Here is a 27393-nt window from a genome sequence, read left to right on the forward strand (position 1 = left end):
TTGTTACTTAATTTAATCTGATATAATGTTCTATTATTAAGTAAATTTTCATAACATACATTTCTGACTTCCTGCAAACAGTTTGATTCCCTTGTGGCTTGCTGTTTATTTTGAGTCTACACTGCACTAGTCTGTGACCACTTTAAATTCTGGTGCAGATTAAGACTGCAGCATCCGGTACAGTTTCTTTATTTCTTGATAGAGTACCCTCAAATTCATTTTTCATTCCATTTGGTCCATGCCAAGTCATTATAATATTGGATAGTGAAATGGATGACATATTACAGTGGTTCCTGAGGCTGTTGGAATATTAATGTGTGGAACGACTTAATCGTATCTTTCAACAGGGCTTCAACTGTGTATCATTGCGCCCAGAAATGTGGAACATTATACCCACAATCTTTTCCGTGCCTCCGAAAGTCGTACTCCATTGCTTACTGAATCTATATAATATCTTAATCCATCCTTACACCACATCTACTCTGGAATAGAGCTGCACCCACATCCACTAGTTAGGTTTTGTCCATTTTGTAACAATACTGTGGACTGTGTAAACAGTTCTGGTCCAGAAATGGATTGCTGCAAATATTGCCAGGCCACAGTGGCCAGCAATGTTGCTAAACTTGTAGCTGCAGTATTTGTACCTGGCAATGTTATTGAGCCATATTGGTGGCTATATACAATTTATGTGATATGGCCTGTGTAAATGCACATTAACTTCACTCATCCTGCATTCGCATCCTTCACTCCATAGTTTGTGCCCCTGGTGTACTCCCACTTGCACTGCAAATCTACACCTCTACATCATTGTGTGCAACACACAGTTCCCTCTGCCTGCGGTGAGAACTTGCTCACCTGTGCCACATTCTTATTTCGTCTGCTTGCTGCCCCTCTTTCCCACATGTCAGTCACCCTAACTCAACCCTCCCTCCCACTGCCCATCGCATTCCTCCTCTCACCAAATTCACACCATACAGCCCCTCACCCCATTTGAACTCCAGTGCTGGGGCAGGTGTGTGTGTGTGTGTGTGTGTGTGTGTGTGTGTGTGTGTGTGTGTGTCTGTGTGTGTGTGTGTGTGTGTGTGTGTGTAATCAATAGCTCTGAAGAAGCAGTCATCCAAAAGCTAGAAATGTTCACAGTCTTGTTTACTTAGTGTCTCAACTATACATTGAGTTGTTGATTTCACTCCTCAAATTGGTTATATTCCTCCAAGGACTTAACGTTACCAGAATCGTGCACATTCTTTGCCACTTCTGGCAGACTTAACAATGGAGAGAGATAATTCCCAAACATCAGTTGCAATGGCTCATGGTACTAGTACACACTTAAACCCACTTTGAAATTGAAAGAAACCACTATAATGAAAAGCTCCTAATCAGCTAAGCACTGGAAATGTAGAACATGATGTTGTAGATGTTTCCTTCTCTTTTTTTTATTTATTTATTTATTTTTATTTTTTTTTATTTTTTGTCCTTATACTTTTAGTGATAAGTTTTTTTTGACAATGCAGTTGTGTGCCTGGCAAGGAAGTTCAGACCAGAACGTCAAAGCTTTCAGAAAGACCCTGTCAAGAGCAAGCTGTATGTAAGTGCATGTCTACATGTTCCTGCTTATTTTCACAGTCTCTCAATATTTTTGCAGGCTAGTTTCAGGCTTTATTCTGAAAGGTAGGGATCCTGTCAGGATCTTTTCTGAGGAGAGCAAATGCAGTTCCAGTGATTTATGGGAGCTAGAAAAGCTGCAGGCATATTTCTGCATCATCAAGCACATTCAACCATCCTTCACAGAGGAAGCCAATGTCATTTTGACACAATACTACCAAGCTCAGCGTAAGGCTGACTCTAGAAATGCTGCAAGGACTACTGTACGTTTACTGGAGAGTCTTATAAGGTATGCCTCAAACTAACATGGATCTATATCCAACAGAAAAATCACAGAATGAATAACCTCTCATTAGAAAAAAAAATATATTTCAAAAGAAAACCAAATGAAATCATAACATATTCAGAAGACAACAAAGATATAAATTTCACAGCTGTACATTTAGGACAGTGATGATTAAAAGTAGTGACACCACAGGTGACAGGGTCAGTAAGCAAAAAAGGAGACAAACAAAATTGACCTCCTGCTTCTCTTGTACCATGACCACTGCTGCTAGGTCACTTAGGTGGACCTCGGCCATGCCAACCCGTTGCAGAGATCCCTGTGTGGCTGGTTCTCCACATTCGTACACCGACGCCTGCCGCGCTGGCTCTGTGGAGGGGGGAGGTAGTGACGTGCCCACATACATCACCACCACAACCGCAACTTTATATTTGGTGCCACCCACGAGAAGACAGTGTGAGGGCAGCTTCCTCACTCGATGTAGTGCCACTGTTGGACGAGTGTTCCTGGTGGCATGCTGCCAACATGGCCTCACCCTCTTGTGCTTCAACCATGCTGGGTGACATATCCAATCACAGACGAGGACAGTTTTGTGTTAGTGTATGATGAACATTGCTTGTGATCAGACTCAACATGGACTTGTATTCTTCTGTTCATGTTCTCTCATTCTCAGGTAATTCTGGTGCTTGGTATCTGCCGTTGTATATATTTATGTGTTGCTGTTGTTATTGTTGATAAAGAACTGTAGATGTGACAAAATGCAGCCTGATCACAGACTAAAAACATACTAACCGACTTGGCCCGCATTCTGTTCTATATATCAAATTACATTTTTCCAGAATGTTCTAGGCACTTTTTTTCAAATTGGAGATTATCATAACATACGGTTTTACAAACAGAAACAATCTAAGTAAACTTTCATCTTTTGTGTGATCGGAAATCTGAGAACAAAAGTGATACTAAAAATTCTTTGATATAGTCATAAAATAAAAATGTAAAATTTCAAGATATGCCACATCACAAAGTTAGTTTACATTGAGACTTTATATTACGATAAGTACTTTTCTGAAACTTAATGTATTTCCCAAATATATGAATGACAAAAAATCTCTCTTGTGAAGTGGAATCTCTAGGATGGCCAAGTTTTTTGTACTGTACATTCGCATAATAGTTCATAAAATAGTAATATAGACAAATTTGGAAAAGATTATAATTTCATAAATGCTTCAAAGTGTAATGGTCTTATATAAAGACCATGAATTTCGTACCGTATAATCAAAATTAGAATAAACATTGCCGAAAAATGAGATGGAGCTGATGGTACCAAGATATAAAAAGCCCATGATCTTGGTTTGTTATAGTACAAAACCAAGGCTGTACCCAGGCATACATCTCTTTGCATGAAGCAAATCAACAGTCATTAATGTCTTTTTTCCGGGCTCCAGAAATATGAAAATTGCATGGGGAGAGATTGGGACTGGCCACTGTTGAACACTAGCTTTCCTAATGTCCAGCTGACTTTAGATCTACAGCCTCCTTCCTGGTCACTACGCCAACTATATCCTCATCCACAATTTCTTCTCCTTTCAAGCCACCACTGACAAACAAATCTGTGGTACAGCAACGGGCACTTGCATGGCACCATCTTATGCCTACCTATTCATGGGCCATGTAGAAGAACCCTTTCTAAACACCCAGAATCGCAAACACCTCACCTGGTTCAGATTCATTACTGACATCTTTGTGGTCTAGACTGAGGGTGAGGACGCACTAACCGCATTCCTCCAGAAGCTCAACACCTTCTTCCCCATTTGCTTTACCTGGTTCTTGTAAACCCAACAGGCCATCTTCCTTAATGTTGACCTTCACTTCAAGGATGGCTGTCTCAGTACCTCTGGCCACATCAAACCGACCAACTGCTAACACCACCTCCAACTGCCACCTGTTCTATAGCAAGGACTCCCTTCACACAGTCTAGCCAGCTGTGGTCGTCATATCTTTAGTGACGAGTAATCCATCTGAAAATATGCCAAGGGTCTCACTGAGGCCTTAACAGACTGCAACCCCAACCCAGCCTTGTCCAGAAACTTATCTCCCATGCCTCGTCTCTCCAGTCACTCACCACTTACCACATACCCACTGTCTGGCCACAAAGGAGCACTCTTGTTGTGATTCAGCACCGCCCAGGCTTGGAGCAACTAAATCACATACTCCACATGGGTTTCAACTACTTCCCACTGTGCCCTGAAATGAGGAATATTCTACTCACTATCCTCCCCAACCCTTCCATGGTGGTATTCCTCTTCCCACAAAACCTACCCAGTATCCTCACTCATTCCTACTCTGTCCCTGTTTCCAGCCCTTGCCTTATGGCTCATATCCCTGCGGTAGACCTAGATGCAAGTTCTGTCCCATGTATCCTCCCACTACCACCTACTACAATCCTGTCACTGGCATCTCACATTCCATCAAAGGAAGGGCTTTCTGTGAAGGCAGCTTGTGATCTACAAAGTAAGCCACAACCACTGTCCTGCTTCCTTCATGGACAGGGCAACTAACAAGCTATCTGTCCACATAAATGGCCACCGCCAAACTGTAGCCAAGAAACGGCTGGTCATTCCACCTATCTAACCTATCACCTGTGGTGTGTGTGTGTGTGTGTGTGTGTGTGTGTGTGTGTGTGTAGTATTGTGTTTGAGTGAATGTGTTTATGTTTTCTATTTGCAAAAAGGACTTTTTTGTCTGGAAGCTTAAATGTTCAGAAGTCCTTTCGTTCTGCCAAGTCGCAGACTGACACTTCCTGTATATGGTGAGTAGCAATCTATCCTTTTCATAATATTGTAGATATGATTTGTTTTACGATAGTTCATTATCCTTGGTTCCATATTTTTCAAATTTAGATGTTAGGATGTCAAATGCTTTGCTCAGGTCAAGCAGCATACCATGCTTTGCTCAGGTCAAGCAGCATAGCATGCTTTGCTCAGGTCAAGCAGCATAGCACAGGGAAAAGAATGGCTTTCAAAGCACTCCAGTACACCTGTAGTCAGAGACTTTACAGCTTCAATGGTGGATAGACCAGGCTGTTTCATCCAGTGCTCTTTGACCTTTGATATTATGGCACTGAGGGATATTGTAACTGTCAGGACTATTTTATTACCCTTCTTATAAATTAGGACAACAATTGTGGATTTGAAGATGTCACGGAATTTCCCACTATAACATGCAGTTTACAAAGTCAGTCAGAGGAGACACTTTAATATCAGTGATATGTTTCAGGATGTACTTTGAGAAACCATAAGTTCGTTTAGTACATGAGTTAGCTAGTTTACATACAGATCAGTGTACAACCTGGCAACTAACCTGTGTCCACTTGAAAGTAGTGTGTCTCAAATCAGGAAGGTCCATGTTGCCCAAAGTACCCTTAGAATTATTTCACCTATTTCTGTGATATCAGATTTACCAGGATTGGCACAGTTTATGAAGAAGGTTATTTAGCACCTCAGGTGACACTGAAGTCACTTGCATGGTTCATGTTGCCCTTCTATAGCATTCACTTCTTTCCAGGCTGCTTTATATCAATCTGCCTGCTATGGCCATTACCACTGTGTGGTGATGTTTTGTCCTGAGTGCAGCTAACCTCGTCTTGTAATCCCTTATGTGTATGTTATTCTGGCCCACGTATCGCCACACTCGCAGTTACCAACCTGTGGCTGCTAATGCAGTACTTCACAGTGGCTTTCTCTCTACTTGTTATTAATTTTTGCTAAAAACTGGGTAGTAGCGTTACATGTTACATATATTAAAAAAATAAGTAAACTGTGTCCATCTGAATATTCAATATGGTGTTGTCCAAAAATGTGAAGTAAATTGGTCAAGAACTTCTCAAGATATTAGGTACCAATGTTTTCCTTTATATACAGGGTGGTCCATTGATAGTGACTGGGCCAAATATGTCACGAAATAAGCATCAAACGAAAAAATTACCAAGATCGAAACTCGTCTAGCTTGAAGGGGGAAACCAGATGGCACTATGGTTGGCCCGCTAGATGGCTTTGCCATAGGTCAAACTGATATCAACTGTGTTTTTTTAATAGGAACCTCCATTTTTTATTACATATTCTTGTAGTACATAAAGAAATATGAATGTTTTAGTTGGACCAGTTTTTTTGCTTTGTGATAGATGCCGCTGTAATAGTCACAAACGTATAAGTACCTGGTATCACGTAACATTCGGCCAGTGCAGACGGTATTTGCTTCGTGATACATTACCTGTGTTAAAATAGACCGTTTACCAATTGCGGTAAAGGTCGATATCGTGTTGATGTATGGCTATTGTGATCAAAATGCCCAATGGGCGTGTGCTGTGTATGCTGTTTGGTATCCTGGATGACATCATTCAAGTGTCCGGACCGTTCGCTGGATAGTTACGTTATTTAAGGAAACAGGAAGTGTTCAGCCACGACCTGCAACAGATGATGATGCCCAAGTATGTGTTTTAGCTGCTGTTGCCGCTAATCTGCAAATCAGTAGCAGACAAAATGTGCCAGAATTGGGAATCTCAAAAACGTCGGTGTTGAGAATGCTACATCAACATCGATTGCACCCGTACCGTATTTCTATGCACCACGAATTGCATGGTGACGACTTTGAAAGTCATTTACAGTTCTGCCACTGGGCACAAGAGAAATTACGGGATGATGACAGATTTATATAACTGCATAGGCATCCGCGGCCAGAGTTAGTCGACATAAAAGTTTTCTGGATATGGTACCACATCATAATGTAAAAAACTACTGCTGCTGGAGAAAAACCAATATTTCGGCCACAGTTGCAGCGGCCTTCTTCTGGGTCTAAGAAGAAGGCCGCTGCAACTGTGGCCAAAACGTTGGTTTTTCTCCAGCAGCAGTAGTTTTTTACATTATGACACGGTACCATACCCAAAAAACTTTTATGTTGATGACAGATTTTTTGCACGCGTTTTATTTAGCGACGAAGCATCATTCACCAACAGCGGTAACGTAAACCGGCATAATATGCACTATTGGGCAACAGAAAATCCACAATGGTTGCAACAAGTGGAACATCAGCGACCTTGGTGGGTTAATGTATGGTGCGGCATTATGGGAGGAAGGATAATTGCCCCCATTTTATTGATGGCAATCTAAATGGTGCAATGTATGTTGATTTCCTACGTAATGTTCTACCAATGTTGCTACAAGATGTTTCACTGCATGACAGAATGGCGATGTACTTCCAACATGATGGATGTCTGGCACATAGCTCGTGTGCGGTTGAAGCAGTATTGAATAGCATATTTCATGACAGGTGGATTGATTGTCGAAGCATCATACCGTGGCACACACGTTCACCAGATCTGACGTCCCCAGATTTCTTTCTGTGTGGAAAGTTGGAGGATATTTGCTATCGTGATCCACCGACAACGCCTGACAACATGCGTCAATGCATGTGCGAACATTACGGAAGGCGAACTACTCGCTGTTGAGAGGAATGTCATTACATGTATTGCCAAATGCATTGAGGTTGACGGACATCATTTTGAGCATTTATTGCATTAATGTGGTATTTGCAGGTAATCACGCTGTAACAGCATGCGTTCTCAGAAATGATAAGTTCACAAAGGTACATGTATCGCAGTGGAACAACCGAAATAAAATGTTCAAACATACCTACATTCTGTATTTTAATTTATAAAACCTACCTGTTACCAACTGTTCGTCTAAAATTGTGAGCCATATGTTTGTGACTATTACAGTGCCATCTGTCACAAAGCGAAAAAAGTTTTCCAACTAAAACATTCATATTTTTCATGTACTACATAAATATGTAATAAAAATGGGGGTTCCTATTTTTTAAAAAACACAGTTGATATCCGTTTGACCTATGGCAGTGCCATCTAGAGGGCCAACCATAGCGCCATCTGGTTTCCCCCTTCAAGCTAGACAAGTTTCCTTCTTTGTAGTTTTTTTGTTTGACGCTTATTTCGTGAGATATTTGGCCCGGTTGCGATCAATGGACCCCCCTGTATATCTGAATGTTAATTACGGTGTAAAAATCTGAAGCCAAATTGGTCAAGAATTTTCAGAGATATTTGGTAACAGTGGTTCCCCATTTATACAAATATATTGCACGTATATTTAGACATAATATATATTAAAATACGGGGTAATCCCAAAAGTAAGGTCTCCTATTTTTTAATAAGTACATAGACCTGTTCATTTCTACAATGGTTTACACAGTTTACAGCTTGAACATTTAGCTATTTTTCGACATATTCACCATTTCTGTCAATGCATTTTTGTAGACGCTGTGGCAGTTTTTGTATGCCCATGTCATACCAGCTCACCGCCATGCTGTTCAGAAAGTTATGAACCTCTTCTTTCACCTCATCGTCAGAGGAGGTGAAGTGCATTGACATAAATGGTGATTATGTCGAAAAATAGCTAAATGTTCAAGATGTAAACCGATATAAACCATTGTAGAAATAAACAGGTCTATGTACTTATAAAAAAATAGGAGACCTTACTTTTGGGATTACCCTTGTATATAGCCTATTTCTGTCTGGATGTTGATTAGAGTAATGTGGAAAACTTTAACGTCATCATCAAGAACTTTTCGAGATTTTTGGTAACAAAGTCATCTCTTCACATATTACATATATCGTATGTATTTTTTATCTGTTCAAAAATATATATACCCTGCATGGTCATTAGAGTAACATGGAAAAAAGTTGAGTAAATCAATCAAGAAATATTAGAGATTTTTGGTAACAACATTTTCCCATTATAGAGTATTTATTAGAGTATCTTGTAAACATTTGAAACAAATCAGTCAAGTATATTTTGAGATTTTTGGCAACAGCATTAAACAACAACTCGTCTTTATGTAGTAGTACAGGTACCTTTTTTTCCTGCCCTATTCTCTGCTTCATAATAGAATCACCAGCATTTGTCATGATTTTGGCACTTTTAGTTAGTTGTGAGCAACACTTATTGAGTAAGTTACTGAGAGTATCAATAAACATATCAAAGGCACTGTCACGTTGTTACAGTTACTCAGACTTTCGCATTCAGCTTCGGATAACTTGGGCCTCAAGCACATAATGTGGTTTGCTTTTAACATTATGAACTCCTTAACATGGGAGGGTTGCTGTACACTATGATTAACACTTTCAGTAGTCAGCCATAAACGTAGATGATCTGATTGTATTGGATCCATCACATCGTAATTGAATTAATTTTTATCTAGGTTGTTAATTATTGTGTGCTAGTATGCATCTTGTCTTGCTGGATGTTCATTAGTCCAATACAAATTGACAGCTTATAAATAGTTAAGCAGGCCACAATTTGTGTTTTACACATAATGTTAAGATTAATTTCGGCAAGAAACACGAGGTTGAAGTTGCCATATTTCATCTCCAGGTTCTCAAGATCTTCAGTAAATGCTGTAATATCAGATTTTGAGTTACAATAGATAGAGACAGGTATTAGCTTAATGCTAGAAATGAGTACAGCCACAATTTCAGAACCTTCCTCTTGAAAAAACATTTCACATTTAGTGTGTCATAGCTAATATTAAACACTTTATTTACAAAAATAGCTATTTCTCCAAGGCTATTTTAGTCCTACAGTGTACTTGCTTAGCACATGTCCTACAGGGAAGTAAAAGGCAGATTCAGCTTGTATGAGCCACTGGTCATTTATGCACAAGATATACCACAGTCTGTGTTTAAGGACATATCTAGTTCATTTAATTTTTTATGCGAAACATTAGTAACGTACTGTCAGTGGCTACTGGTAGGGAAAGCATATGACACTCGTCTTTTCACATTTATTATTGGCAGTGGGCTCCCACTCAGCAGTCTTAAATATCTGCTTTGACTCAGTGCTCCAATTTATCTCAAGTTATAACAGTTTATTTCTAAGACAATGAATGTTTAGGCTTAAAATCTGTGTGTAACTAGGATAAGAACTGGTTACAGTCATATTTATGTTATGCTGTGTCATATTCCTTCGTATGTCCTGTTGACATCCCAAAAATCCACGAGAAGCGCAGGTTTTCTCTGTCTCATGGGTCAATCTCTGAACTGTGATTAGTTGCTTGCTACTGTTGCATCCATTTCTGTTGTTGTTGTTGTTGTTGTTGTTGTTGTTGTTGGTGGTGGTGGTGGTGCTGCTGGTGCTGCTGCTGCTGCTGTTTGAGATCCAACAACTTATATTTGGTTTCAAGTGATTTAACTTCACTGTCTGCAGATTTGACTCCTGATTCTCTAGATAGCACCTATTTCTTGTTCATGAGAGGTATGACCTCTCTGGCATCATCCTGCACATTTGAGATTTTATTTACTGATCACTGTTGTTATAACGCTTTCTCGTTCCTGTTCACATACCGGACAATTGTTGTTTCACTTAGGATATTCTGAGCCAGTGAATTAGCATTAAGTGATTTCTGGGGCCATCTAAGAGGAATAGGTTTCTATTGTGGTGGTATTTTGTTTTCTTCTTCCATAATTGCTGCATTTAGAAAGGTACCTAATGCATTTTTTCCTGACAAGTTTAGGTGCATCACATGGTTAGTAAACTGGAAATTAACAAACATCTAGCTCACAGCCAAGATTTAATCCTAAATGACCAGACACAGCTCAATACTTCCCCTCTCGTAAACTTCATATAATCGTCACTGTTGTTCATTACTTCTCACACTGTCTGTTCCTACATATTCCCATTTTCCTGTATTCAGTAAGTTCTTTTGTTTTATTGAACCTGTCTATGTATTCCGTATAGACTGTAGTTTCAACTGTTAAGGCTTTCATTCAACTGGTACTTGTATTATGGTCCATGTTTAACACCTCTTGTTGTTGTCTCATCAAATATTGTCTATATTTTACTTGGTTCATTAATTTACTGCCAACTGTTACATAGCCACAGTTTTGAATATAATGTTAATGTTAAAATGCAGTACCACCACACTCTCAAAGATTGCATTTACTGTATGTTCCGTCAAACTCCTCCATTTTCCTTCATTTATTTATTTCTGGTTATCTTACTGATATTGCTCAAGTTCCTTTTGTATTCTGTCGTTACATTGACAATTGTTTCTTCTTTTAATGGGTAGGTGTATCACTCTCCATGTTTTATACCTCCTGATGTAGCCTTGAATGTAGAATGTAGTTTATTTGTCTCATAACGCGCAGTTACAAATCAAAGATTTTTGTACTGGAGACACATCAAATTACTTAAAAAAAGGTTATAATAATTAACAAATTTCAGTAGGCATTTCTGCATTTTTTCACATGAACAGTTTAAGAAGAACGTACATAACACTTATGGTCATTTTGCAGCTTGCAGTACAATTTATACAATATATTAACAATTTATTATACAATACATATTGTTTATTTTCTTTTCAAATTGCCAAACTGTCCTGTATGAGTTCTTCAATTGAATAATGTTTTTCCAGTAGTGTATTAAATAACAATCCTGTTATTGGGTCAAACTCCATATTTAACAGATTTGTGTTATTTAATTTATTGTAAATTTTTAATCCCTTGTAGAATGGTGTTTGACCATAAAGTTTTAAATTATGAGAGGCAAGTTTGACACTGTGTCTGTGACGAGTACTGTAATTGTGGTTGAAATGAAAGTTGCCAAGAGTCTTTTGATTTTTACAAATGAAAATAAAAATTTCATAGATGTACATAGAAGGAATGGTTAGTATTTTTAATTTTTTAAATAAATAATGGTTACATTATGTTCTTTGTTGGACTAAACACATGTTTCTTATGATTCTCTTTTGAAGTGTAAGTAATCTCGGGCTGTTCATAGGGTTTCTGCAGAAAATTATTCCGTACTGAATTATGGTCTCAAAGTAGCTGTGGTAGACTATCTTCCTGGTGGCCATAAGAGTGGAACCAGATAAGATATTCATTGCATAAGATAGGCTGTTTAGTTTGTTTGCTAAGAAGTCTACATGTGCCTTCCAATTTAAATTTTTATCAAGATTTAGACTTATAAATTTTACTTAACTTGCTTCAGTCATTTCCTGATAGTCGTGCACTATTTTTATGGGAGTGATGATGTTTTAGCACTGAACTGCACTAATTGTGTTTTTGTGGCATTGAGTTTTAATACATTTTGCTGAAACCATAATTCTAGGTATCCCATTATGTTTTCCACTGTATCATGAGTTTGTTCAAAATTGTCATTTTCGATTAAAAACGAGGTGTCATCGTAAATAAAACTGAGTGAACATCAATGTTTAAAGGTAAATCATTTATGTACGGCAGAAAAAGATAAGGCTTAAAATTGAGCCCTGTGGGACCCCTGTACAAATCTTGTTCCAGTCCAAGAATGTTTTTTTCCATTTGAATTTAGAATAACTCTAAGTTTCCTTTCTGACAAATAAGATTTGAACTACTGCAATGCCCTGTTCAAGATCCCGTACCTCTCTAGCTTGTGTAGAAGTATTTTAAGTGATTGACCAAGTCAAAAGCTTTGGCCAAATCACAAAAAAATATCTGTGACCTTTTTACCATTGTCTAAAGCAGGGCTTATCTTTTCAGTGACTTCCCTGATAGCATTTATTGTATTGTTCCCCTTTTGAAATCCAAACTGATTTTTAACTGTAAAATTGTTTTCTATAAGAAAGTCTTCAAGATGTTTTGCAACAATCCTTTCTGTCGCCTTATCAATACTGGCAACAGGGAAATAGGGCAGTAATTTCCCCTGTAATCTGGTGAGCCTTTCTTAAACAACGGTCTTATTTCTACATATTTTGACGTGTCTGGGAAATATCCTTCCTCAAATGACCAATTAATAATTTCAGGCAATGGATGAGAAATGATGTTATAAACAGCGTTGACTGCAGTAGTTGGAATTTCATCCCACCCATCTGATTTCTTGTATTTTAAAGACACTATAGCATCTTCCACATCTTTTAGGATAATTCTTTCGAATGTTTTAAGGCTTGCATTTTGTTTTATACTTACAAAGTTGACATCTACTTCTGATTCTGTCAAGTACTAATTTTATTTTATTTTATAGTTTTGTTTATTAATAGAAACTGATATGTACACATGCTGTTCCTATTTTGTGTTAAAGTTTTTCCTGTCCTCCATTTTTATTTACTTACTGTTCCGTTTTTTACTTTTTCATTGCATTATCACCACGCTGTCAAAGATGTTACTTACTGTATGTTTCTGCTTCAGTCTAGACATGTTACTTCTCTTCCAATGTTGTTTGCAAACACTGTAACTTCTTTGGTCACAATACACAGTAAATGTCTGAAGATGGCCTTGTAAGCTGTAAACCGGTTAACACAATAAAAATTAATACTGTAGAACAAAAACAAACTGGTGCTTTTCATTTATTATAATGTTGTTCTACCAAGAACTGACAGAAGATTCTGTTGACATAACTCATTGCAGGTGACATTTTTTTGCTTAATGCTTTTATTTGTTGTTCACCAAACTTTGAGAGTTCACTTTTGCATTCATCCCATGCTACCTTTTTGACTTCATCACTTTTTTCATTCTAGGAGGAAAAGCATGTACACCTAAACTTGCCACCATGTTGAAAATATTTGTACCAACTAAATGTGGTCTGCCACCTGCATCATATATGACTGAGCTTATGTGATCATTAACAGTGTAGGAAAATATACATTGCTACTTACCATAAAGATGAAACGTTAAAGCGATCATTCCATTTCATAACCAAACAGATCATTACACCCAGGCATTTGTCAGTATACAGGCAGTGTGAATTCTCCTCCTTGATGTGATGCAGCCTGCTGGCTGTGTGATAAGTGTCAAACTAATTTTTGAAATATGCAGCTCTACTCTTTCCCAAAGCCTACTTGTTCTGCAATCAAGAACAATTTTGTATTTTCGAAATGTTTGCAAATAAGTCTCTCCAATACATTATGATAGTTGAATAAAAGGGAAATTGCACAATATCTTTTCTGGGATTTAAAATTGCTATAATTTTAGCTCTCCACTCCCCCACCCCCCTTTTTGTATCTTTCAGATTTGAAGACCGTTGTCCAATAACTATAACAACTGTTTATTTTTTATGGTACCAGATTTTTTAAAATCTGATTAGTTTGCAAATCATCCACTTCAACAGCCTTACTCATCCTATATTTCCCAGAGCACGTTTCACGTCATGTAATGTGGAAGTTATTTTGTAACTCACTCATTTTGTAATTGTATTCTTGCTTGCTTTGGTACAAGAAGGTGGGTTTCTATTAAATAAAGATGTGAGTTGTCTGATATACTTTGCAGCTACAAGAAATGTCTCACTTGAAAAAAGCATTATAAAATACAATATAAATATAATTACAGGCTAGATTTTTAATTAATTAAGACAACATAATGTATTGGACTCACAGTTTGTTTTATGATGAGGAATGCTACCAAGTCCCTATTCTGTGTAGAATGCGCACGAAATGTCTGGAAATCTGTCAATGACTTTATTGATCTGTCAGAAAATAGACAGGAGGCACCTCAGTCACTCCATGTTCAATGATATGAGTAGCTGAAGTACTAACTTTCAATTTCATGCAATCTGAATAAATAATAATAAGATCCTGGTATGCTATATGCTTATAATAAAGATTTTATTACAGTTTTATTTGCTTGAAATTAATCCGCCCCCCTCCCCCAAGTACTCTTTTTCATTCTGTTTCGTGTGTTCCAAAAGGAAGTAGAAAATTAAATTTATTGTAAGCTTGTCAGCAACTCTGTAAATATTGTACAGATTTAGAAATAAATAGCACATGTGATGCCACACAGCTTGTAACAGAATCACAAATTAACTGTTGAAATATTAATTCCAGCTGGTAGTGAGAACAATCTCTCTCATTACAGACTATCACAGGCTCATGCGAGGTTGATGTTTAGGGAAACTGTGACAGTGCAGGATGCAGTAATAGCTATAGCACTTATGGAATCCTCAATGCAAAGTGCTGCTTTTATCAGTGGAATGGATACTCTTCATACATCTTTCCCTGACAATCCAACAATGGAATACAAGGACCATGGTAAGCAAGTCTCCCTAATATATATTTTTACTCAACTCTTTACAAATGACTAAAACTGGACATGTAGTATATAAACGAGCATCATTCTCATATGGATTAGAAATTAAGAAACAAGAGAAACATCAAAAGTAATTTGGAAAATCATAGGAATCTTCAAAAAATCTAAGCTCATAGAAATAGAAGAAACCAAACTTTTTAAACACGCACTTAAAGGGTGTCAAGTACGAAGAGTTATTTTCAAGAATGAAAATGGCAAAATAGGATTAAATAAAAAGGAAAATATTAGCAAAATTTTTTGGCTGGCTCTTTAACACTTTGCGTGCAGCTCACGTAGATTTACGTGTTTCCACTTCCAACTACTTTGGACAGATAACATAAATTTCTGTTTTTCAATCTGCACACGTTTTCTGAGACCTGTTGCTCATACCAGCAACTGTTTCAATTTAACAAAATATTGTACATGAATTGAAAGGTTCATTATGGTGAACAACTGTATGAATTTATTTTTGTCTTTTGTTTTACCGTCTTGTGCATTGAGGCTTGTAAACGGTTGACAGAAAACGAGATTCTTGCTGAACTGTTTGCGGACAATTGTTCTGAAGTTCCAAGTTATTGAGTTGAGGTTATTGATAGCGGTAGTGGAAGTGAAGAAGAAAACAACAGGGCTATTATCAACCAAAGTGAGACCATTGTGAACGATTAACTAAGTTTATGGCAGCAAAAGTTGGTGAAGAAGGACAAGACCATTATTTTAGAAACATTTAAAGGAATTTCAGGTGTAAAACCCCTTCCCAGTAAGATCAGTAGCTTTATAAGAACTATTTAAAGGACTGTTGGTCAACATGTCCTTTAATAAACACACCGATTTTTGGCAAGCTAATGAGCAGAAATTTATTTGAGCAGATAAAGAAATAGTGGCATTTCAATGACAATTTCTTACAGAGTGGTCAGGAAAACAGTCTCTACAAAATTGAAGCTGTGCCGCCAAAGTACCTCATAAATAAATTTCAGACCATATACAGATCTGAACAAGAGCTTTCTCTTGCTGAAGCAATGATAGTATGGAGAAGGCGGCTTTGTTTCTGGACTTATAATCCTCAAAAATTCACCATGGTTTGCTTGTTCGTATGGTTTGTGAAAGTGTAAGTGCGTATATCTCCAATCTGAAAATATACACTGGGGAAGGAAAAAGCTTAAAGACACTATTCACTTTGTGCTTTCACCTCACCTTGGCACGTGGCACCACATTTATCAAGACAACAGTGCAAACTAAACTAAACTCCATCCGAACAGACAATGAAGGCCCAGTGGTACCAATCGGCTGCTGTATCATCCTCAGCCCATATGCGTCATTGGATGCGGCATGTGGTCGGCCTTTTAGAATGGAAAACAAGAGTGTGGTACAATATGAATCAATAGAGGTCTCCATCAGTCTCTACAAACAGAACCTCTAAAGAAAGGGGGCACTAACTTTGGAGACAGGATGAAATTTTGCTGCGGGCATGGAAAGATAGGGGGGGGGGGGGGGTTAGAATGTAACAATTCATGAAACGTCCATGGTTGCAACAGGAAAAATAAAGAAGAAGAAGAAATCATGACAAGTGGAAATCATACAGACAACAAAATGTATTGTGGTGTACAATAAATTTATGAAAGGCATGGACAGATCTGATCAATAACGTTTGTGTTGTGGGATAATGCAGAAAATCAATGAATGGTCAAAGGAAGTAGTTAGGTTTCTAACAAATTGTAGTTTGTTTAAATCCATACAAAGTGTACAAAACCTATATCCAGATATAAGTATAGTTCCTAAAAGAAGTGCAAGAGCCTGGACAAGTGGTGATCAAGTTGGTGCAGCAACTATGAAGTATACTAAGCAGTCCAACATACAAAACTTGCACGTGCTAATCATCCACCTGGTCGATTGTCAGGGAATATAAAAGAACATACTATTCGGACTGTTGAGGGAAGTTGAAAATAGAAATGTCCAACACGACCTTGCAGAGTTTGCGCAATGCATCGTAAAAGAAGTGAAACAAGATTCTACTGCCAGTTTTGTGAAGTACTGTTACAAAAGATGTGTGTGTCCAGAGGTATCACACCCTTCAAGAATATTAGAACATCATGCAAAAATGTCTGCATAGTTTTATCAGCTTCAGACACCATTAAGTGCTCATTTCGCGTGCTCCTCGTCGTCACTGTGTACAGTGGATTCACTAATCATTTCAGCAATTGCAAGATCAGTAACTTCAAACCTTTCATTACTCTTCATCCATTCTGAAACATCATTCGCTTTTGCTTTACACATCCAGCTAGTTTTTTCATCAGTTCTATCGTTGGTAGGTCATCTTTGTCTGTACTGTAGGTATCCATTTCATTCCATAAAATCTGGTTCCATTAGGAATTTCGTGATTGTTCCTTCACCTTCTGTTTTTTGTAGAAGCGTCTGAAGGAAATGATGATGATACCTGTTTTTCAAGCATTGCAAAGCATCTTGTTCCATAGGCTGTATTAAACCTGCCATGTTAGGGAATAAGATGAATACGCAAATACAGTCACATTGTAATTCTTCCTCATCAGATGTGAACAAAAATTGCCTAGCGTTAAGATTGCTTTGGAAGGCAAGAACTTTTTCTTTATGTATCCTTAGCTCCCTAGAACAAAATCTTCGATAAACCACTTCTTAAAAATATTTTTGTCCATCCAAGCAGATTTTTGGTGCACATATGTAAAAGGCAGTGCAGAAGCAGTGATACGTTCTCAAGCTTTGGGCTTAGGAGACTTCCCTATCAACAGCAACTTCAGTTTATAGTCTCCACTTGCATTCGATGCAGCAAGAACTGTTAACCTCTTTACATTTTTTGTAGCCTAGGGCAGCCTTCTCTTCTTTTGAGGCTAGAATCTTAGATGGAAGCACTTTATAATTTAGCCCTGTTTCATCACAGTTATACAGAGATCAGAAGTAAGATTTTCTTCTTGCATTATTTATCTTAACTTCTCACAAAATGGTGTAACAGTTTGAGAATCCGCAGAAAGTTCTTCACCACAAATTTCAATTGTATTGCTTCTTCTACCTACGCAACTATCATGAACTTTCAGAAAAATTGTCCTCACATTCCTTTCATTCATTTCTAAAAAATACAGTTTTATCTTGTACAATAGGCCCTGAAATTGAATTTTCTTTTTGTCTCTGTTGAGTAAACCTAACCAACCAAGCTTCACCCATTTTTTTCATTGACTGCTGTTCAAACAATGAAACAGAATACTTGTTTGATGAAAGCTTCTCAATTTTGTCTTTGTTTCTACACCAATCTACGACTGTCACTTCACCGACTCCATACTCAGCAGCAAGTTTTTTTCGTGTTTCTTCTTTGTCTAGTCTTTTCAAAACCTCCAATTTACCATTTAATGGTATAAACTCTAACTTACTTCTATCACTCATTGTAATGTATGAATTAAGACATTAAGAAACATCAAGTAACGTATGTACAGTACAGATGTTACTGCAAAACCAACTATGACAATGGTCACCCAGTGTTGTGTACTATGTTGCTATTCACGCATATTGTATTTTAATGACCATTGTTACTGAGTAGGCACAACAGGAGTTTGTGACACTTGCACAGACAAGCATTTGTACGGAGAGGAAATGTATTGACATTTACACGGAGCCTAGGACACTGCATGTAGTGGACAGAGTGTTCAACGATTAGGTAACCACGGCCTGTCTGCCATTATCTGTTACATTTTCTGGGAAAGCCCAAAGCCTGTTTCCTGTTCAAAGTTCCCTGTCCCCGCACCAGTTTGTGGTGTGTGGGGCTTTCTTTCAGAGTTCAGCACTGCTGTTGACCTCTGACTGGCAAAGTGTTCCGTGTTTTAGTGCTGCGACAATGGAGTTCACCAAGACCACAAACGGGAAGCCTTTACTGATTTGCAACAGCCATCAGTATATAGTGGACTGTACAAACAAACAAGAAGTGACCCACTGGCGTTGTGTAAACTTCAAAAAGAATAAATGCAAAGGAAGACTATCCATAAAAAGTGACACAGTTTTAGGACAAGGGAGCCATGTTTGTATTCCAGATGAAGCAGCAAATGAAGTGCGATAACATTTTGTCAGCACAGAGGAACAGACACTACAGTTTCATTAGTTTACGTTGAAGAAGTAGGGCAGCATCTCTTGAATTGAGGTTATGACTTAGCAACATTGTTACCATCACACAGAAGTGTGAAACAAACGTTACATCATACTAGCTGAAAACATATGCTAGATCCCACCGATTCTGGAGGAATATTCTGCCAAGAAAATAATTTGCTGATGGATGATGGTAGCAATCTTTTACTTGTAGATGATAACAGGGGACTGAACGCCAGAATACTGGTGTTTGTCAGCAAAAAGGGAAAAGCATGTTTATCAAACTACGAATTGTTCAAGATTCGAGCAAGCAGTTTGGACAGTTGTTTGTACTCCACGCTGACCTTAATAGTTCCTGGGAGGAAACTAACACCATTCTGATTGTTAAGTTTTGTGCTTAATAAAAAGCGAGAAACATATGAATGTTTTTTAAAGCTATTAGAACTAATGTGGCTGGATGGACCTCTGCATCTCTGATGATGGACTTCAAAATTGCCATCGTCCAAGCAGCTAACAGTTTGTTGCCTAGAACAGAGATTGTTGGTTGCAATTATCATTTTAATAAATGTTTATCGAAACAAGTACAGTGTTATGGCCTCGTTCCAGCATACAAGGAAGACGAGGAAACATCGCCACATAAGGATGCATTCTGTTCTAGGACATCTTCCCTTGAAAATGTTGGATACCCCGGAAAACCGATAGCTTCAGGACTTTAATGACTATTTTGTGGACCAGTGGCTCGATAACAAACGTTTACCAAGAAAGATGTGGAACTGCAGTGGAAGGTTCCATCACACTAATAGCATCCTAGAAGGATGGAACAGAAGAATAAACATGTTAATATCAAAAGCTTATCTGAATGTTTACTCTTCAGTGAAAAATCTCTGAAAAGATGCAGAGTCCATGGCCACCAGTTTGACTGATTAATTTTAAACCCTGATGGGAACGGAAGGAAAAAGTCAGCAATGAAGATTGACAAACCGATTGCAAATGCTTTAAAGAAACTCCAAACTGATGGGAACTTAAAATCATTTCTGACCTGAGTGGCCTACTTACTGAAATTGCAATAGTGTAGAAAACATCAGAACCATTGAAACATTTGTAAATTTTGAAAAGTAGTCTAACATAATCATTGGCAATCTTGTAAATAAATTTAATGGGGGACGAAAATAGAATACCTCCTCGTGGCGTTCCATGGAAACAACAAAGTCGGCTAAATGTCTCTTGAAATTTGTAAAATATTCCCTAATGAAGACTGACAAGACAGCTCAAAGACCAAACTTTTTATAGGGAATAATCACAGCATTCACCTTGAGAAGTTCTTAGAATCAAAATCTTTGTGGTAGGAAATGCAGGCAAATGTCATACAATGAAATCTATACTTTCTACTTCCGTTAGAAGATGGGTAAACCAGCATGAAACTAGCAAAGGCAAATAAATTATCATAAAAATGTGACTGATCACAGTTTTGCAACCCTTGAACATACATTAAAACTAATTTCTAGTAACGTATGTCGTACACTACAGCAGGCCTATTGAGGATGCAGCTAGGTCACCTTTGCTCGCCACCCTTGTTGTGAGTGCTCACGGTAAAATGGGACGGTCAGGTGTCATTACATAGCGCAGCATGGTCGATTGGTAGTGAAGGAGAAGTGCAAACAATGTGCTGCTTTCAGAGGAATGATCATAATTAGGTTCGGCATAGCCATAGATACAAACATACAGTATATACTGTGTAGTGCTTAAGGGGAAATTCCACCCAAGAATTTAAATTTTGTCCTACTTTGCTGATAGTTGCCAAATTTTAAAATTGTGTCTGTTATGTAAAGATGTAGCAATACCCACGTTTAGAAGTCCATACAGTCAAATGTTTTCAAGTTTTGAATTTTTAATACGATTTTAATGGTGCTCTTGAAAACCAACTTTTGGTACTTACAGCACAATTTTCTTATGACGGATTTTTTTATGTACATTCTTCTAGACATAGTTTAATGGTTCTGTGCATTCATTTTATGAGAAATAATAATAATTTTTACAGTGTTTATTTCAAATTTCAGCCTTAAATTTTGTGTAATTATCAGTACATAAATGTGATGATAAAATAAACAAATTAGATTTTCGATAATATTAATGTATAGAAGTAAGCAAACACATCAAGACTACTTCCTGCAAAAATTTCATTCATATTGGTGAACAATTATGATAAAAAAAAGTTGGCACTGAGCTTAGAACAACAAATCTATGGAAAAATGGATTTTAACATTTTATCAAAAAAATGAATGTTACTACATGACACATACTCATTAAAATTCACCAGTACGATAATGCTTTCCCTTCTTGCTTATGTGAGGCTGCTTCTTGTAAGGTCAAGGTAGACTTGTTCTTTAATTTTCTGAATTAAGAAACCTACTCAGTCTCCTTCAGGAGGTACAGTGGCAGGGATATCTGATTGTAAGCCAATACCTATTTCCTTGGAGTTTGTTGACCGCATTCCACAGGATTTCATTGTATTCCTCAAATTTATATCTTTACAGTCAACTTATTGACTACCAAATGTTCCGCTTCGGTTTTCCTGGAAATCCTGCAACTTGTTTTTCCCAGTTTGAGCTTGTGCCAAGTTTGGTGCAAAGCTGGTTCGTTTGGATGGTGGTAGTATCAAAAATTATCTTTGATATCTCTCAGTGTGCCACACGCCCCTTCTACAGTCCGTATTTCAAGCATTTCTTAGACGTACTTGTAATTTGAATATAGCCAAATCGTTTTGGAATGTGAAATAGACATTAAATTTTGTTTTGAAAAAAATTGAAATTTTAGGGTGGAATCTCCCATTAAAAAAGTAGAATAGTGATCGGGTTAGGAACTTCAAAGCAGTCAAGACACATTAACATCAATGTCTCAGTGCAGGATGCCTAGTCTGTATGTTTATTGTATGTGATGGTATTTTCATACACTTAGTGTTCTACTGATGTACTTCAAAACTTTGAACACTACAAAAAAATTCAGTTTACATTACAATAGCATCCATGCAAAAGATTATGGACACATGGAAGGCTAACAGCGAGAAGCTGGGGGGGGGGGGGGGGGGGCTTTTAAGTGGTGTGACTGAAGAAAGTATTCATCATGCAGGAGCAGAGAAATAAAGATCTCAATAATTTTCCCAATATTTTCACTACAAAAATACATTTTTTGCTTTTTCTGGAGGAACACTCAATGAATGAATCTGCAGTTAAATCAAGTTACCATAAACTGCTTTTCAGCTTGCAGAAGGTCATGCAGTTTCACTAATTTTTGGGTTATGCTGACAGTGTGCAATCTCAGCTGCCCTAAAACTTATACACATGAAGTGTAAAATTTGGGTGATTATAGTTTCATAGCAAGATTAATCTCATTGACTTCTGTTTCTTCAATGTTAATTTTCACAACTTTAAATGTCTGCAGCTACGATCATGTTGTTTAGACTTACATGTACATGCTGCTTTTTTACATAATGAAGAGAACGAAAACTGGACACAGCAGCTCATTGGTAGACTTAAGAGCATGGCTTCGAATTAACACATTACTCAGAAGATGGTACCAGGCATTGATCCTTTAGTGAAAAGTAAAATAAGTAATATTCTTTGACATTCTGAATTTTTATGTTTAATATTTAAATAAAATGGTAATGTAATATGTTTATCAATTTAAATTACGTCCTAAAATGGCAGTCATCATAAGGGTGCAATAGTCATAAGAAATACCTTGTTTCTCACTTAGCTGGCCCATGTTCTTTGTGCCATAAAAATATTAAAAAAGATGTTGAATTTCATTGCCATTTCTCATTATTTCCACATTAATACAAGAGTCTTAAAAATAAATTTGGCACAAAACACATTAATGAGCCGCCCTAAAGCGATGCGTGGTTGCTCACTGCTGTGGTGCAAGCGCGAGCCAGCTTGCACAGGTAGCTGTACTGAACTGCTAGACTTCTTAGTGTGGCTGTACCTGTGAAAAGCCAGTTAGCCCGGCAAGAGCCCGGGCCTCCATGCAAGTACCACTCTGTGCAAGTGTTCCAGCCACCCCAACAGTAAGGGTAACAATGAGGATGGTATGCATAATACAATTGACACAACAGTTGCATTCTGGCTGTAGTGGTCAGAGAGAGTGGTCATGTGTCAAGGGGTGTACTTTCTTGTGTGAATGAGTATGGTAAAGAAGGCTTTGGCTGAAAGCTCAACGTGTAAGAGGCTTTTTGTTGTGCCTCTCTGCAACTCCACATGTCATTTTAGGGTGAGTAGCTATCCATCCTTTTCATAATATTGTTAAGAGCCAAGATCACCAGTTTCGTATGTAACTTGGAGGTAAAATGAAAAAGGATTATAGGGAAATCAAGAAACTGGTTTAATTGTTGAAAAAAGGAAGAAACTCTTAAAGGAAAGAAAGATTTAGAACACACATTTGGCAGTACAGCTGGAGTGAGGAATATATAGGAATTAAGTTGAAAATTAAAGATGATGATAATTTGAGAAGAGTAGTATAATGTGACTCATATAAGGTGCCAAATTTACTGCTTTTCTTTACATATGTAAGTTTTTCTGAGAACTGTAGATTAGTGCGAAAAATATTAAAATTCTCAGTTTTAATTGGATTATCTACCTAGCTATCAAATTGTTTTGCTTATACTTGAAGACATTCAGATAGCATATTCCAGATCCCAAGTACTGATCTGAATTCCCCCCCCCCCCCCCAAGCCATTTTTACTCATATTACATCTGGTCCCATTTCTCTAATTAATTGACAGTGAAATTTCTCTAATTAATTGACAGTACCACATATCTAATATCTTTTTCTTTCCCTGTGACAATTTTGCTTCTGTTCTGCTCAGACAAGGCATATGCTTCCAGAATGAGTTTTCACTCAGCAGCGGAGTGTGCAGTGATGTGAAACTTCTTGTCAGTTTAAAACAATGTGCCAGATCGAGACTCGAACCCAAGAGTTTTACCTTTCACGGGCAAGTGCTCTACCAACTGAGCTATTGAAGCATGACTCACATGTCCTCACAACTTCTGTGAAGTGTGGAAAGTAGGTGATGAGATACTGGCAGATATAAAGCTGACAATGGGTCGTGAGTCATGCTCGCTCAAGTAGAGCATTTGCCGGCGCAAAGCAAATGCCTCAGGTTCGAATCCCAGTTCAGCACACAATTTTAATCTGCCACGAAGTGTCAAGTCATATGTAGTTGCAAAGAACTTCTCCACTGAAAATTGGGTTCACAAACTCTTAGGTGTGTGAACCTGTATCCCTTCAGTGCCCCTGGCCCATTATATCATTTGTTTCCAATTAATAAAATTTCATCCAACTGACTTTATTAGAAAAAGAGATGTCATCTCTATCTTGGGCTGTCAGCTGAATATACACCTCACTCTCAGTATAAATCACACCTCATCTTACATACAATACAATTATGAACACCGTATCTCACCACTTCCAAGAGACTAGCTATGCATATCAATCCTACTCTGAAATTGCTTCATAAGGTTTGAGTTTCAATGAGCATATTCCATTACCCTTCATCTTACAGTCACCATCCTAAAGCAGGGGCTAGTGTGATAAGGTAGGTCACAGATTGAGGCACTGAATCTGTTATGCATACTTCTGGAAGAACTCTGTCCAAGAAAGGCACCACCAAATACTAGTCTCCTTTATATATAGTTTGGTTCTGAGATGTAGTTCCTCACAGCAGCATTAATGTGACTGAGCTTCACATATCGTATAGAGGTACACCTACAAATTCTTGCCCCTGTTACAAGGTATATTCCAAAATTAAGATCCATCTGGTTATATATAAGCACCTGAGAAAAGGTTTTATTGACAGCAATATTTTACTACATATCTACTTTACTTTTCCACATAATCCCCATTCACATCTATAGACTTTCTGTAACACTGCACTCTGCATAGAAGTATGCCACCTGGGTATTGAACCAAAGAAGAGGAAATAGTCACTTGGTGTAAGGTCAAGAGAGTACAGAGGGTGCTCAAAAAGTTCCCAACGAAAATCTTGAATCTTCTCCTTGGTTTTGGCAGTGTTGTGTGGACGTGCATTGTCATGACAGAATATTATGCCAGTTAACAATTTCCAGCTGTCTTGATTTTGGATTGCACACTTCACTTTCATTAGCATTTCACAATATATTTCAGCTGTAATAGTTGATCCATGGTCCATGAAACCAATCAAACAGATAAGGGCGTCTCAAAAAACAGTAGCCATCATTTTTTAATCAAGAATGGAAATTGCTTAAACTTTTTTTGGTTTGAGTGGACACAAATGGTGCCACTGCATTGACTGTTGTTCCAATTCTGCATGATATCCACATCTCATCACACATAATAATGTGGAAAAACAGTGCTCCAAAACCTTCCATGCACTATGCGTTCTTTACTCATTGTACTGATCAGTGAGCATCTTTGGAACATATCTTGCACACAGTATGTGACAGCCAACCTGTTCAGTGACAGTTTTATAAATCGAGGTTCGAGCAACAATTTTGGAATTCATTAGCCAGACCACTAACAGTCAGCTGCCGATTAAAGTTTTTGTTTTACTTGATCAACTATGTTATTGGTCTCAATACTGAGCCTGCTATTCCGCTGCTCATCGTTAACATTTGGGAGGCCATTTTGTAATTCTTAACACCATTTTCTTCACAAGTGGCAGGATCTACAATTGTGCTGGGCATTGCCAGTCTGTGAGAGCAGACTGCAAACAACTACTGAATCAAACAAACACTGTGGTAGTTTCCTAAAGAGTCGGCAGACAGCACTGCGTATGATAAACTTCATCAGTTAAATATTGGTCACGAGACCTTAGTTTTGGAATATGCCTCGTACATATTTTTCTATGAGGGTTAAAATCCAAGGAGTTCCAATGTTAATATAGATTTGTGATTGCAACTGCTCACACCAAAAATAGTTTTATATTGCTGGAAATGAGGATTATTATAATTAAAGATAATATTATCAAGATCATTAATATGATGAACAGATGGAACAATTTTTTTTTCTCCTCTCTGGCATGCCAATGCTGCCATTCTGAAGCATGTTATCTCAACCAAAAATATTTTTGTATCACTGAAAAGTACCACGACCTCACACAGGCCCTTGAGGAACACCTTATAGGCAGATAAACTGGAATATGATTTTTCTAAACCATTTACATCTCTAGTTTCTCCACAGTTCTCTCTTAACACACTAAAACAGGGAACCTTCATATTTTCAGAAATCTCAACAAAGGCCCTGGTTAAAATGTTGTCCCCTCCATGCAATTATTGGGTCTTCCCTACAAAACAAAAAGCATTATGTTACAGTCGGGGTAAAATAAAGTGTAGTACATAGGGATATCTTTGCATCTTGTGACTACTCCTCCTCTGATGAGTACAGTAAGTATGTCTATTGGTGGACTGATAGTTCCCCTATACAAAATTGCAGTGAGTGATCAATTCACTTTCATAATGAGGCCCCAAGCAATGGTCTTAAACACACTTACAGCTTGCATTCCAACTAGGTTGTGAGGTATGGTTGCCAACACACCATAATTTACACCCATGCAGCTCATGACACTTGCAATGCACACTGGTTAGTGCTTGTTTTCCAGTGACTGTGACAATATTTTGTTGTGTGTTCCCGCAATGTTTTTAATTCTGGCGCATAAAATCTTTAACTGGAACTTTCATCCATCTCAAGTTTGATTTCTTAATTATAGTGTCCTTGGAATAACCAATCCAGCTGGAAACATGGAAATCAATCACAAAAAGAAAATACTCTGCTGATGAAACACACACAATAATCACGGGACAAAAATTAACCATATCTGATACAGCCACATGTTGCTCACAGCTCATTGTTGTAACTTATGCAGACAAACCATGTAACTAAGGGAACTTAAATATTAATATGTAAACTACGCATAGAGAGGGGGCCTTCATATCTTCTACCTTCTCCCCATCCCTCTCCTTTTTGTGTTGTGTGAAAATTCCATGTTTATAATGAGATTGAATCTTTAATATTTATCTATTTAGTATTTCTGGATTGTTTGAACTTTTGGATTCAAGAAGTTTAGTAGAGCAAATTGAACCAAAATTGTTAAATCTTAAATAAAATATACTCTAATTTTAAGATGTTTCACTTTAGTGTTGTCATACTAATGGAGGCTGTAGCCTAAAATTCTAGATATGCTTTACTGTTGTTGGTGGGAAGTATTGGAAACTGTATAGAGGATGAATCCAAACTCTCCACTGAAAAATTTCAGAGGATTTTGGTATAAGGGATGCATGGTCTC

The 27393-nt window shown here is 37.7% G+C and overlaps 1 protein-coding gene across 3 annotated transcripts in view; it reads left to right on the top strand.

The window, feature by feature from the left end:
• LOC126198582 (DNA helicase MCM9-like) overlaps positions 1-27393 on the top strand; it is a 138673-nt gene that overhangs the window by 108881 nt on the left and 2399 nt on the right. For 2 of the 3 annotated variants that reach the window (XM_049935019.1, XM_049935018.1), the window contains exons 11-12: positions 1643-1891; positions 14772-14944. In XM_049935019.1, coding sequence (XP_049790976.1) covers positions 1643-1891; positions 14772-14944 — 422 coding nt within the window. The remainder of the gene's footprint in view (positions 1-1642; positions 1892-14771; positions 14945-27393) is intronic. The other variant, XM_049935020.1, reaches the window with a different exon arrangement.

Source organism: Schistocerca nitens, chromosome 8, assembly GCF_023898315.1.
Source record: "Schistocerca nitens isolate TAMUIC-IGC-003100 chromosome 8, iqSchNite1.1, whole genome shotgun sequence".
Classification (NCBI taxonomy): domain Eukaryota; kingdom Metazoa; phylum Arthropoda; class Insecta; order Orthoptera; family Acrididae; genus Schistocerca; species Schistocerca nitens.